The sequence below is a fragment of the Stigmatopora argus genome, chromosome 9 (genome assembly GCF_051989625.1).
Source record: "Stigmatopora argus isolate UIUO_Sarg chromosome 9, RoL_Sarg_1.0, whole genome shotgun sequence".
NCBI classification, from domain to species: Eukaryota; Metazoa; Chordata; class Actinopteri; order Syngnathiformes; family Syngnathidae; genus Stigmatopora; species Stigmatopora argus.
Window position 1 is genome coordinate 1,409,973 of NC_135395.1, and position 13,774 is coordinate 1,423,746.

The 13,774-nt window shown below is 41.2% G+C and overlaps 1 protein-coding gene across 1 annotated transcript; it reads left to right on the top strand.

The window, feature by feature from the left end:
- Nucleotides 1-45: 45 nt before the first annotated feature.
- LOC144082989 (BTB/POZ domain-containing protein KCTD16-like) lies at nt 46-13,565 on the top strand. The gene is made up of 2 exons (XM_077610511.1): nt 46-1,217; nt 11,649-13,565. Exons 1-2 carry the CDS (start codon nt 422-424, stop codon nt 12,098-12,100), a joined length of 1,248 nt encoding a protein of 415 aa, XP_077466637.1. The 5' UTR covers nt 46-421; the 3' UTR covers nt 12,101-13,565.
- Nucleotides 13,566-13,774: the final 209 nt, after the last annotated feature.

The following is a 13,774-nucleotide window of genomic DNA, read 5'->3' on the forward strand; positions in this document are numbered from 1 at the left end:
TTCACAGCTCAGCTCAACATGAATTTAAACCGTCTGCCGGCCGCACTCAGCACTTTGGAGGGATGCGGGTGCGCGTCCGCTTCTGCCACCATCCATCCACGTGGGGATCGGGACTTTTACACACCCCTTCAACAATAACCCTCTTAAACAGGGATTTCTACTTCGCGGATGGCGAATAAGAGACGCTCCTCCGCGGATACATCCAAAACGACAATCTATATTTGAGGTCGGGAAAAAAGGGATGCGCTCAAGCAGTACACGCGCAAACTGGAAGGATTTAAAAGGTGTCGAAGGGAGGCTGGGGGGTGGACACCCTCGCATCGTAATGACCGATGCTGGTGAGTGCGGGCCCCTGACACCCTGAACTTGACGCCGTTAACGCCTGCACGCTCCGAGTTGAGATTCTTAAGGAAAGAGGGAGATGAGCGAAAAGGAGAGCGGCTCGACGCAGAGCCCCCCGTCGGACGTGGTGGAGCTGAACGTGGGCGGCCAGGTGTACTACACCCGTCAAGCCACCTTGAGCGCCTTCCCCAATTCTTTCCTCGGGAAGCTGTTCTCCAGCAAAAAGGGCTCCTCCGTGGACCTGTCCCGGGACTTCCGAGGTCGCTACTTCATCGACCGGGACGGCTTCTTGTTTCGCTACGTCTTGGATTACCTGCGGGACAAACAAGTCGTCCTCCCGGACCACTTCCCCGAGAGAGGGCGTCTGAAACGGGAGGCGGAATACTTCCAGCTGCCCGATTTAGCTAAACTTTTAACATCGTCCTCCTCAACGGAGGAGTCCAAACTCTTCCCGGACGACTTCAGCGACCGGGACGACGCGTCCGTGGGCAGCGAGCACAGGTTCTACCCGTCCTACTCCCTGGACCGCAGGTACGGTTACATCACGGTGGCTCTAAAAGCCCCCGCGGGAGGCAAAGAAAGCGAGCCCGACTCCAAGAGTCGAAAGTTGCCCAGGATCTTCATCAGCAGCAGGATCGCCTTGGCCAAGGAGGTGTTTGGAGACGCGCTGAACGAGAACCGAGACGCCGAGCGAGCCCCGGACCGCTACACGTGCAGGTTTTACCTCAAGTTCAAGCACCCCGAGAGGGCGTTTGACATGCTGTCCGAAAGCGGCTTTCACATCGTGGCCTGCAACTCCTCCCTGACCGCCTCGACCGTCGCCCACTACGTCGACGACCGGCTCTGGTCCAACTACGCGCAGTACATCTTTTACCGTGAGTCAAGCAGGCACTCAAACGCACCACACAAGTTGCCACTTCGCCTAATGATATTCAAACAAGAAATAAAAATTAAATAAATTATATATATATATATATATATATATATATATATATATATATATATATATATATATATATATATATATATATATATATATATATATATATATATATATGTGTGTGTGTGTTTGAATTGCCCAATGAAATCGAAATTGACCGACAAATACATCATTTTTACTCATTCACATCTGATGTGCATGTTTCTATTGATGGTGATAGACGTCCAATCGATTTTGGCTGGGGGTGCTGGCAGAGTTAGAATTCATCAATTGATAAAAAAAATTGATCAATCGCAAAATGACTCCATGGATTAACTCAGTGCCAACCATGGACAATGTTAGACGTCTAATTCACTTCCACTGGAAAGAATAGAATGGGCTGCTGAAATTAAAATTGGTCGACTAATCCATACATAGGCAGACAATGAGTTGATCTATTGTATTAATCGATTAATTGCGACATCATTTAGAAATGAATCAATCATTTTCTCATTCACATCAAATGTGCACGTTTCAGTGCTTTTGACGGCAATTGATGTCCCATCCATTTTGAAGAGGAATGCTGGCAGCGATCATTCACTGTAATCAATCTATCCCAATACTGCCTGCTCCTCCCAGTCCAAATGTAATGGATGTCTACTATTGCTGTCAATAGCTTGAAACTTGATTGTTGGCTGTGAAAAAGTCAATTGTAGATTCATCATTCAAAGAATTGTATGATGAATTGTGTTGCATAGATTAATATGTCATTTAATGTTCTGATTTCTCAGAATTTTCTAATTGATCACTTCATTTTAATGCTGACAGTTCCAGTTCCATTCAATGCTACCTAAATTCCATCACTACTCTGTTGACATTTCTTCCAAATCTATCATCTAGTTATTGAATTGGATTCTTTTGAGGCAATTTCTCACTGTACCAATTGCTTTTCCAATTATTCCTTTAATCAATTTTTGGTTACATGGCAACATCAACACCTGGTTGTCTAATTACAAACAATTATATCTGTATCTAAGATCAACCTTAATTGATTTTGAGGCCATGTTTTGACCACTTACCTAAAAACATAAACACATTCTTACACTGGCCAAGCGGCACCCTTCCAACAAGGCTACAACTGTCAAACAATTCATAGAGGAGAAATACATGACGGATAGGCAGACAGTGCAACATATATATCACCTAGCTCACTCATACTTCAAAACTAAAGGGAAGTAATCTAGGGGAAAGTTTATTTGCTATTGTGTTGATTAGCAATCGGGTTCAACAGTACAAGAGAGAGTGAAGTCCCAATCTTGCTTCGCATCACGTACATGTGTCATGCGCAGATATTGACTGTGCCTGCCTGGGACTCTGAATTATATAGCAGTAGCAGACAGCACAAAAAGCAAATAAAATCGGTCTACGGAACAATGTATCATATCAGCGACTTGGAGTTCCTTTATCGGCAAAAGCCAAATTTAGCTACAAATATGGTTGATTTGCAGGGAAGAGTTGGACCATATGGCCAATTAAAAAACACTTTGTTCATTGTTCTGAATGCTTCCCTTTGGAATAAAGGAAGAAAAAAAACTCCACCTGGGATGCCCAAGTTGGAAGTGTTGTTAGTAGCGATATCGTGATCATATTTTTGCATGAGTCAGAGTGACTTGATTTTGAGGGTCGGTAGATACCGAGTCCTGATCCGCTACTTTGGAAATGTTTTTTCCCCTCCAGGTTGAACAAAGGTAACCCAACATCAGAGCCATAAATAAGGGGTTATTAGTGAAGCAATAGTTTCAAAAAGCAGAGCGGAGCGGGGGTGTTGTTTTGCTTTGGGGGGCTTTGGGGGGAGACACAAATTCCCTTTTTTATGCAAATAAGTTGTGTAGGAAAAATTAAGTTGCATACAAATTCCGTGAAATAAACTTTTATAAACAACAAAGTTTGGCATCCATGTGATGTAATATGATAAATATATTTGATCTTTGTTTTGCAAAGTTTGTATCAGTAGTGTAAATATAAACACATTGTAGTATATTTTTCGCAATATCATGATATCGTTGACTTAATTTGTTGCTTGTCACCCTTAACTTAACTCAGTCACTGTCATTGAAAGTTATATACGTAATGTTTTCCCAATCTAATGCGCAGTATTGGCACAAATCTATTTTTTTGAGTATCAGAGAGTCCCGGATTTTACAAAAAGAGCAGTGTTTTCAGTACAAATGTAGTAAGTATACTACATCAAGTGAGTCATTCAATATTAAGAAAGAGCTCCAGGTGCAGGTTAACCCCACTTCCTGTACATTGGCGGTGTCCTGGAAAGCTAGAAAGGACTGGGGGGATTTATTTTTTAGTGCAGAGGAAATAATGAATAGTGAGAAGAATAAAAAAGGACAGAGGGAAAGAATTTGGAGACTCTGGCTGGAAGGAAAGAAGACGGTGAGCAGATGGAAGCCAGAGTGGATGAGCAGAGAGGATGAGAGTAAAAGTTACATGAGGACCTGCCAAAGGGAGAGAGAAGTGAGGCAGAAAAAAAGGCAAAAAAGACCCGAGAGCAAAAAATTCTGATTAAAGCAAGTATCTGAAAGCAAAGTTCATGAACACTGGGGGGGAATAGAAAGAGGCAACATCCCATGTTTTAATCTTAAACCATATATGTAGTATCTATATACACTATGATATATATATATATATATAAATATATGTGTATGTATATATAGATAGATAGGACAATGTGACCTGTACAGGACAGAGTTGTCATATTTAGAATGCAGCACAGTGCTCAGCATCCACTTTCAAACTGTGTAACCTGATTCAGAATGTGGGACAGTTGCTGACCCCAACTTTTTGGTGAAAAACATTTCAGCATAGTAGTTGTACAGTCTGCACCTTTTTTTTTCGAAATCATGTTTAAAATAGAGTGATGAATCGAACGTGCCATCAATGGCAGCCAATGGCAGTTACGAGTACCCAATAAAGGGTTAAATTCTCACAGTTCTAGAGAACTGTACTGCAAAAGTGACTGCAAAACACATGCAATTCTCTTAGTCTCTGAGGACGGCCATGAATGCACATGTTGCCATTCGATCATTCACCGGTCACAATGAATGGGACATCTAGAGTCGTCAATGGCAACCACGGGAGTCACTGTTGGCCCTGATCTCAGAACTCGACGAGCAAAGTATTCTTTGAGATACTCCTTGTTTTACAATGTTACCACAGCTGTAAACTCTATGAGACAATTTGCTCCAAATCATTAAGGACGCCCTTTCAGCCAATTATCTTGGCGTTATCGTTCATTTGAACACGCTATTAAAACAAATGAGTTCCGTATTTTGTAATCTCAGTTATGAGTCAAGGGACTAGTTAAAACCCCCAGTTCTCATTTCTTTTATATACAGTATATAGCCCCCCACTGACTAAATTGGATGATTCTAAGATTCCATCATTTCACTGAGGTTTTTGCGTTTTGTGTATCCTTTCATGCACCCTTCCCCTGTCTTCAAGGGCTATTTTCTTATTATTTTGGGGGGAAAATGTGTTTACAGCGCTGTAGTTAGCGCCGTTCACTGGTAGTGCACATAGCAGGCTTGACATTGCTAGCCAGTGTGGGGGTGATTCCCTCTTGCTGGTTATCGGTATGAATCCATGGTTGGTTTTCTGCCCGAGGCTGACTGCCAAAAAAAAATGTGATTCTGCCTTTTGCATGCTCTCATATGGGACTACCTGCAACTCACCCATGACCTTGAACAGGTTAAGTGGCAGACAATTGATGGCTGAATGAAGAGTTCGCACTTTAAAGGCAGATCGGTAGGCTAGATTTATACCTCAACCCAGTTCCGACATAGAGTACACTATGGTATGCACTTTGACCTTATTTATAATCTGAAAAATACACAGCAATATCTTCCTTTTGCTTCACATATAGTATAACGTCTAACGGTACTACCATCCAATTGAGATTGTTGCAAAACCTAGTCACTAAAGGTATCATCTACTAGCAATACTACTGAATGAAAACATTAGCGGAGTTGAGCACAAAGCCATATGGAACAAAGTGGATCTACTGCTGTGGATTTCTTTCCATTGTAATTCTACTTCCGTTGTATATTGAGTTTACTTTGTCTTCTTGCTTTTGGCTTTTGGGATTTGCGTATGGAAACCCAGTTTTGTCGGATCCAGCTCACCAGGTAAATATATCAGCACGATATTGAAATCAGGCTTCCCCTGCAGAGTTAATGAAGCATAATAAAGATCCTCTGGTCACAGAATTTTGACAGCACTCATAGGGATTGTACAAAAAGTAGGCCATCCCGCTCGATAGAGACATTGGCAGTGGTGGTATTATTCCCGTCAGGACAATCGATTCCCAACTCCCAGCTGGCACTTGGGGAAAGTCTTCCCTCATTATCTCTTGGGAAAGTGAAGCGTGTTGACTGATTAAAAAGCAATCCAGGACATCCCAAAATATTTAGGTTCCAGCCATCCACCGGAGACACAATTTGGAGAGATGAAGGCTAACCTAGTTTGAGCGTTGCTTAATCAAGTCACACATTGGCGGCCACAAAAAGGAAAACGGTGAACCTCTCCTTATTTATCTCAAACCACTCTGATGTAACAAATTGGGCTTCACAGCGTGCATTATTGTAGTATGTCGCATGACGGTCATAGCGTATGGTCAACGATTACAAGGCCGGCCTGTAACGGAGGCAGAGTTTGAACACAGCCTGTTTGAAGTATGAATGAATTGTCGATTCCTACAGGGGATGGATGTTCCCAGCCGTGAATAACTCATCCACTACTGATGGAAGACCTGTGCAGTCACGGCTAGGTGGTGCCGCCATTTTGCACTACATCATTTCGAGTGGTGGCTTTGCCTTACCTTGGCAGGAAATAAGAGTTTATATTGAGAATGTGCAGACTCAACTCAAAGGGAAAACATACACATTTGAATACATCATTGGAGGTTGATCATTTGTATTTTCATTATGACCCTCATTCCAATCTGACCTCTGACTTTAAGAAAGAATAAAGTGTAACAGTATATAATATGAAATAGCAAACATGAAAACGAAACAAGACCACTTTCAAAAATCCATACCCCATTGTAAACCCTGAGCATTAGGTCAATGAAATCATTTTGAACAGTGTTTGAAAGGGAGAAAACAAGTCAATGGGAGTGTCATGGGTTGCTGACATATAACTTCTTAACAACCCCTCCAGGGAGGCCTTTCATGTTGCGAGGAGTTGTGAGTTTTCGGTCAAAATGGAAAGACGGCACTTTTTCGGATGTTTCCCCACTGTTAGGTTGCAGCAATGGAGTAGAAATATACTGTATTATCATAGTATGTATTTTGTTGTAACAATAAACACTCATTTTTAACAACGAGCTTTCCAATAGGAGGTACTCCAGGCAGGGAAAATCAGTAGAAAACGAAGATACTAAAATGCCTGTTTGCCTATTTGGTAATCTTCCCTTTTGGACTTGCACCTGAACGCAACACTTAAACACTTAGGAAGGTCCTATTGTAGCTCCCCATTGAATTTATTGTCAACTTGCTACAGTTTAGTCATTTTCGATTGTCAACGCGACTGATAACAAGAATAAAATAGAGGGTTTAATTTATTTTTGCATGTGTTATCATGCTGGTAGTTAGCTGCCCGCCACGTTATATTTGTTTTTAGTTGTGCTGGACTCGTTTGTAAATATTGTAAAGACTATGCTTATATAAAATAATTGTTACAATAAAAAATAACAACAACATAATTTGCAGTTTTGCTACAATACTTCAAAAGACTTTTGACCCTGTCTGCATTGTTGATTCATCTATTTTTCAGTATTGCACCCACCCACATTTGGAAGGAGAATCCCACACTTGTTAGAAACAATCAGCAGGAAAATAAGTCAGTTTCTCATAAATATCAAAGAATAAAAACTCATTTGGTTTCAGGTCAAAGAGTAGCAAAAGATTATACGCTAAGCACTTTAAAGCCGATGCTCGCTCTCACTTGGAATGCTCTCAATATTTGTTACTGTCTGAGTGTAAGCACTTTATATTGACAAATTCAAATATATGTAAATATTACAAGACATTGTGTGCGCTGACAATCAGTTAAGCTGCTGCAAAGATGCTTGAGAGGCAAATAGCAACGTGGTGGACAAACGGATTTCTTGACTGCTATAAGGACAGTCACTTTGCAAGACAAGCTTTTTCCTCCCGCTGCTGCAAGGGCACACTGACCTAATTCATAAGCTAACAAGCATGTAAACTACACTCCTCCTGAGGCTGTGCTAGCTAGGCTAAAACGTATCGGTGTGGATACGAGACGAGAAGGCCGAGAGTTCACAACTTACCTGGCAAAGTAATTATTAAAAAAAAAAAACTCTTGAAATCGCCATACAGCGGTTAAGGTAACTACAATAGAGTGCTGATAAAAAGTGCAAATTAAAGCCGGCTTCACACTTTCTGATCAAAGTCAGCATGATCCGGATTATCCAATTTCTGTAAAAAAAATTATCCGGAAAAGTTTTGGTGTGGGTTGTGATTAGTGCCGATTTTCCCGGAAAATAGTCACAGTAATCGCAGAGTAAAATCAGATTAAAATATTTAAAAAGTGAGAAAATGTTGTAATACCACGACAAAAAGGCAATAAAATTCAGTGGAACCATTTGCAATGGGAATGAATGCTAATTCATGTTTTTCATTGCAGAATATTATCAAAACGAGGAGATTAGGAATTCTTTCTTTGACCCTTTGGCACAGAAGTAGCAGAAAATAATAACGTCCATATTTCTGATGAGATAATGCAGCATGTCCTCTAGATAAATTATACTCTACGGTTAATTCAAGTTAAAAGGGAAAACCAAGCCAAAAAATAGCACGACACGAGACGTCTGAGAATGCCTTTGCCTCAAGGCACGTGCAATTCCTAATTTTCTGTTGTCTGTAATTTCCATCCTATTCTCATCTTCTCATATTCTTTCACAAAAAAAACAATATGCAAAGATGATGCAAAACTGTTAACCTTTTGATGTGCAATGAACTGAGCTGCCGTGATGCGTCACAAACTGTCGACATGCATGACAGCGGTTCAAACACTGATGCCTCATGTTGGTTTGGTACGACTTGATATTTATTTTTCTAAGGAGCATTCAGAACAGAATATAGTCTTGCGTTTAACCTTTCAAGCATAGCCCTGGAACCGCTTTCCTAATGCAAGAAGTGTGTTAATTTAGGGGCGAGCAAACAAAATCAGTGACATTTGCGTTTGTCTGAGCCCCTTCAGACTATGTGATGTTCTACTTCTTCTGCCATTTAGGAGGATTTAATTGCTAAAAAAAATGGCCATTTGAATGGGCATCACAGCTGGTGATTTTCTGTAAAATACCCTCCAACCTCTGCCTGTCCTGCTCTCATTAAAGAAAGTTCAGTTTAGCATTGTTACTTATGACAAACGGAGTCTGCTAGCTCCAGTTTTTTTTAATGTGGCGGTAACAGGATCTCTTAAGAGAGTCTTATGGATCGGAGAACAAAGGAACGCCGATCAATGGCTTCCCTGAAAAGATACAGAAGATGCACGCCTACTTTTTAAACATAACCACATTCAGGACATGGGTAAGTTTTACTCTTTAGTGGTTGGCCCTGTTTCTTATAGATATCAAAAGCATATTTTGTTTAAGTGGCTACTGAAGTGTATATACTATGATTCATAGTATTGATAGTAGTTTCATAGTCTATGAAACATTAAATTAGTAGGAATGCTACTGTATTATCCAGACTATAAGTCGTTTTTTTGACAGTTTGGCTGGCCTGTGTTGAATGCTCAAGCACACCTTATATATATATATATATTTTTTTTTTTCCTCTTCATTGTGTTCTTTTAAGTATTATTGTTATTATTATTATTATTATTATTATTATTATTATTATTATTATTATTCGTCAATAAGAGGACATAAACCATCAGACTAAATTATCTTAGCTAATAGATCAAGGGTTTTTATTATTATAGATTCATGCGATATTTACATTATTTGGTATTATCAAAGTAAAGAAAATCCATACTGTTGGCTTTTTCTCCGGAGTATAACCTAGTTGAAAAGCTAGCTGCTACGACAAAAGTAAGTTAGTAAATAAAGAAAAAAAATGAAATATATACAAAATAGAGGAGAGCATGGTGAGGGAATGGTTAGCACATTGCTTAGATCGAGGGTTCAATCCCTGGTGGCTGCTAGTCGTTCTTTTGGAAAACTGAAGATGGGTATCATGAGACTCACTGCTTTGTTCTTCTTCTACCAAGATTATAAAAAAGGTATTCGTAACAGGGTTGCGTGCAAAGTGCCACACGCGTTCCTTATTTTTATGAAAACAATCAAAAAAAGACAGCAATGAACCAAAAAAAGACCTCCAAATTTGGTCATTGTGGGGTTGTTACAAGAAAATGTAGCACTTTTTCAGCTATTTAATTCTTTATAAGGCAAGTGACTATTTTTGGCCTTTAAAAAAATTAAATATTAAAAGAAAATCATATCAGCCGTGCTTTGGAATCCTCCCTACTCGCCCCACCTGACACTGTGTGATTTAGTAAGTACTCTTTCTCAAGCTCAAGGGGGCCTCAAAGAGACCCAAATTGAAGACGTGGACAGTGTCACGACGGCGGAGAAGACCGGGAACACGTGCCACACTCTCGGCGGATTACTTGGATAACGGATAGCTGAATTATACTCCAGTTGATTTCAAGTCATTCTTCTACAAGGCCTGAAAATTGCACGCAGCTATTATTGGGAGTTGGCGCGTGGCCCTAATGGCCTGCTCAGGCCTTTACCCATTTAGGAACAATACTCCCAACACCGCCTCCTCCTCTAGATCTTGGTCACTCAAGCGCCTGCATCCATTTGCCGAGTGATGTTCGTCTGCCCAACTCAGCTGGATTCATTTTCTGCGGGGGGAAATTGGCCATCTGATTGGCCTCTTTACTCATGGATTAGCCATTAAAAAGCTGTTAGTGACTCTCTCACTATCAACCCAATACAATCACCGCGTCTCCGATACGATCATTATGACAGTGAGCGCAGAGAGGTTAAAATCCCCCTCCCTACCCCGTTGAACTCTGTTCACAAGGAGCTAATGGACAAATTATGACTCCCTGTGTGATATTATTGCAAGTGAGGACTCACCACGTTGGAAAAAGGCTATTAAGGAGGGTTTACGATCCCGTGTATGATAGGATGCTACCACTGTACACTCTTATCTACCAGCGCCTTGAAAAGGGAGACCTGTTTTTCACCGGATCTTCACAAGCTAGTAAAAGAAGCCTATTTCCCCCGCGGATTTGACAGCGTGGGAGGAGGTATTGTCACCGGAGAAGTTGGGGAAAGATGAGCAAGCCCTTTTTCGAAAGTTGTTCAATTTTTATCCGTGCAGACATTTTTTCTAGATGTTTTCTTCCTGTTCACACTGTCGACTCATTTTGGTTCACCCAGACTGCCAATGAAGGGTGCTTTATTAAAGCCGTCATTGGTCAGTTTAACAACACAGAGCCGAGCTTTCCAAATATGGGCAAACCGTTTTATTCGGAAATATAGTACTCTGTTCTCAAAATGAATTTAGAGTTGGACAATTAAAAAGTCAGTTTAAACAATATGTCCCCTTTAGGTAAAACAAGCTTTAACTACAATTCTGCTAAGCCCTTGGCTCCTTATCAAATAAAAGCAGAAATGACCTTCTAGTCCTTCCGTTCTTTCAGAATGCCCAATACTGTACAACTGATTTGCTAACTTATGCAACTTTGTTCAGTTAAAAACAGTAATTTGCCACTGTCTCGAGGAGGTGTTTAAAACTGCTTAAGAATAGATTTTGCTTTGAAATTAGCATATAGGAATGGAACGTGCAGTATGAGCAGAGACAACTTTGACATGTGCATTATGTGTTACAACCCAAGTTTTTTTTTGCAAAGTAGCAGCAGCTTGAGTGTTTTGAAAAAAAAAGGTTGAATTTATGGTAAAAATTATAGGTGTAAAACCAGGAAAATCACGACAAATTGTTTCTTGCATTGTCAAATTAACAGCAGACGACCGTGTAAGGAAGAAACTACAATTGAAAAAACTCTAGAAGCTATACATAACCAGAGCAATGGTGACATCATGGTGCTCCCTTTCTAATTCTCCCATTCTGCAATCGTGGTTTGAACCGGGTGTGCTGACTACTGGGCCAATAGGGACATCACAATTCCGACACCTGGTTATGTGATGACGGGCGATGTCGATACTATGACAATATATTATATAATATATATTAGATGTTTTTTTATTGTCCTGAAATCTGAAGATTTATAAGGGTTTCCTAACTGTGAAATGAACTTCTGTTTATGTGTCATATAGGTGGGCCCTCACGGTGGTCGTCCTCACACTGCGACTGCTGTTGCAAAAGCCACAAAAGTGAGCGCGAGGGAGAAAGCGGCACTTCCTTCAACGAGCTCTCCACCTCTTGCTCGGAGACCCAATCGGAGGCCAGCTCACCTCAAGGGACCGTCATCCGCGGCCCCGTGACTCGACGCCCCAACATCCAGTCCCTGGACCGACCCATGCACAAAGGGCCCCCTCACGCGATGCAGCAGGGCGAGATGCGGCGCAAGACTGACATTCTGCGCGGCAGGACCTTCGGAGTCCGCGACCGAGAGGCTGCCAAGAGGAAAGCCAACAAGGAGAAGATGACACCCGAGCAGGAGCTGGAGAAATGCATCCAGGACTTCCGCCGTATTCGGATTCCAGATCGCTTTCCAGAGCGGAAGTACATGTGGCAATCGGAGCTTCTGAGAAAATACCGTCTCTGAGTACAGAATGCAGAACGGCCTAGAGTCACCTGGTTAGCGTGAGCGTCCACAAAGACAAAAACTACTATTGAAAATGAGTGTTGCACCGATTCTATTTTTGGGCACCAGCTTCCGATTTTAACATCAGCCATGTGGTATTAGCCCGATGCCGTTACTGTACAATACCACATTTTGAAAAAAAACTTTTGGGTTGCCCATACCGATTCCAACATCCGGGTGTGGTATTGGCCAGCGCCGATATAAAGTAGCGATACCAAGTTAAAAATATATATATATTTTGGACTCCCAACAATCGGCTGCATGGTATTGGCCAGTGGCAATACTAAAGTACTACAAAGTGGCTCGGTGGAGACTGGTAGCGCGTCTGCCTCACAGTTTGGGGCTCGAGGGTTCAATCCCAGGTGGCCTCTCACTGTGTGGAGTCTACATGTTCTTCCCGGGGTTGCATGGGTTTTTCCGGGTACTCCGGTTTCCTCCCACATTCCAAAAACATGCGGCGTAGGCTGGTTGAACACTCCAAATTGCCCCAAGTTGAGTCATTGGTTGTTTGTTTCTTTGTGCCCTGCGATCGGCTGGCCACCAAAGGGATAGGCTCCGGCACCTCCCACGACTCGTGTGTGGATAAGCAGTTCAGAAAATTAACGAATGATTGAACGAAGGTCTGGCATTGACGTCGCTAGCCATCCAATAAATTTGGACTAATCGGCAGACGGTGTTTTTAAGCACCGATGCCCAGACGAGTATCGATGCAACGTGGTTTAAAATAACTACAACCACCAAAAAGAGGAGTGTGGAATTTAGAACTGTTCCACTTTGCCATAATGATGTGCATTCCCACCACTCGTATACAAGCACACCATTCTGATTTCATCCAAAGTGAAACAGATCCCTCCCCTGTTGACATTTTTAATGTATCTGTCGACCTCATGAGAAAGTGTGTATCGCAAGCAGCGCTCAAAACAAGCGCTATTTATTTATTTTTTTGCCAGGTCACACATAGTAAGTGAGAGGCTTTGTGAGTCATTTGATTTCTAAAGAGTACCGCCATGTATGATATGCACACGTGCGAATCAGGTTACTCCTGTTTGGGGTGCTTACATCACTAACCTCCCTTTATGTCGGAGGAGGTCGAAAGCAACAAAGCAACCTCAGGGGCAACATCTTGTCAAGCTATCACATTATCAACGGGGTCTCTTCTTCGATCGCGGATGGTGCTTTGAGTTCACTGTACTCTACGGATAACACAAAACTTGTAGTAGGCTTGAAAATGGCACTGCATGTCATTTCACTTATGGTAATTATGCAATGTCACAAAAGAAGGTGCGGTTGCATCGAGAAAGCACTGCCTGGTTCTGTCTGCCGTTGTAAAACATTTTGTCTCAAGTTGTATGAGTTTCATGATGATGATGATGATGTGTATGTAAACACAAGTGGCTATTGTGTGAATAAAAGCAAGTAAAAGGGTGAGGATTTACGGATTGGTGCACAAATGAACATTAAAAAAACTATATATATATATATATATATGTGTGTATATATGTATATATATGTATATATATATGTATATGTATATATATATGTATAAACAATAATCAAAATAATAAATAAAAAAATGAAAGGCCGAAATATCATGATAAAAACTAAAGAAAAATCCTGGAAAAACAAATAAACAAA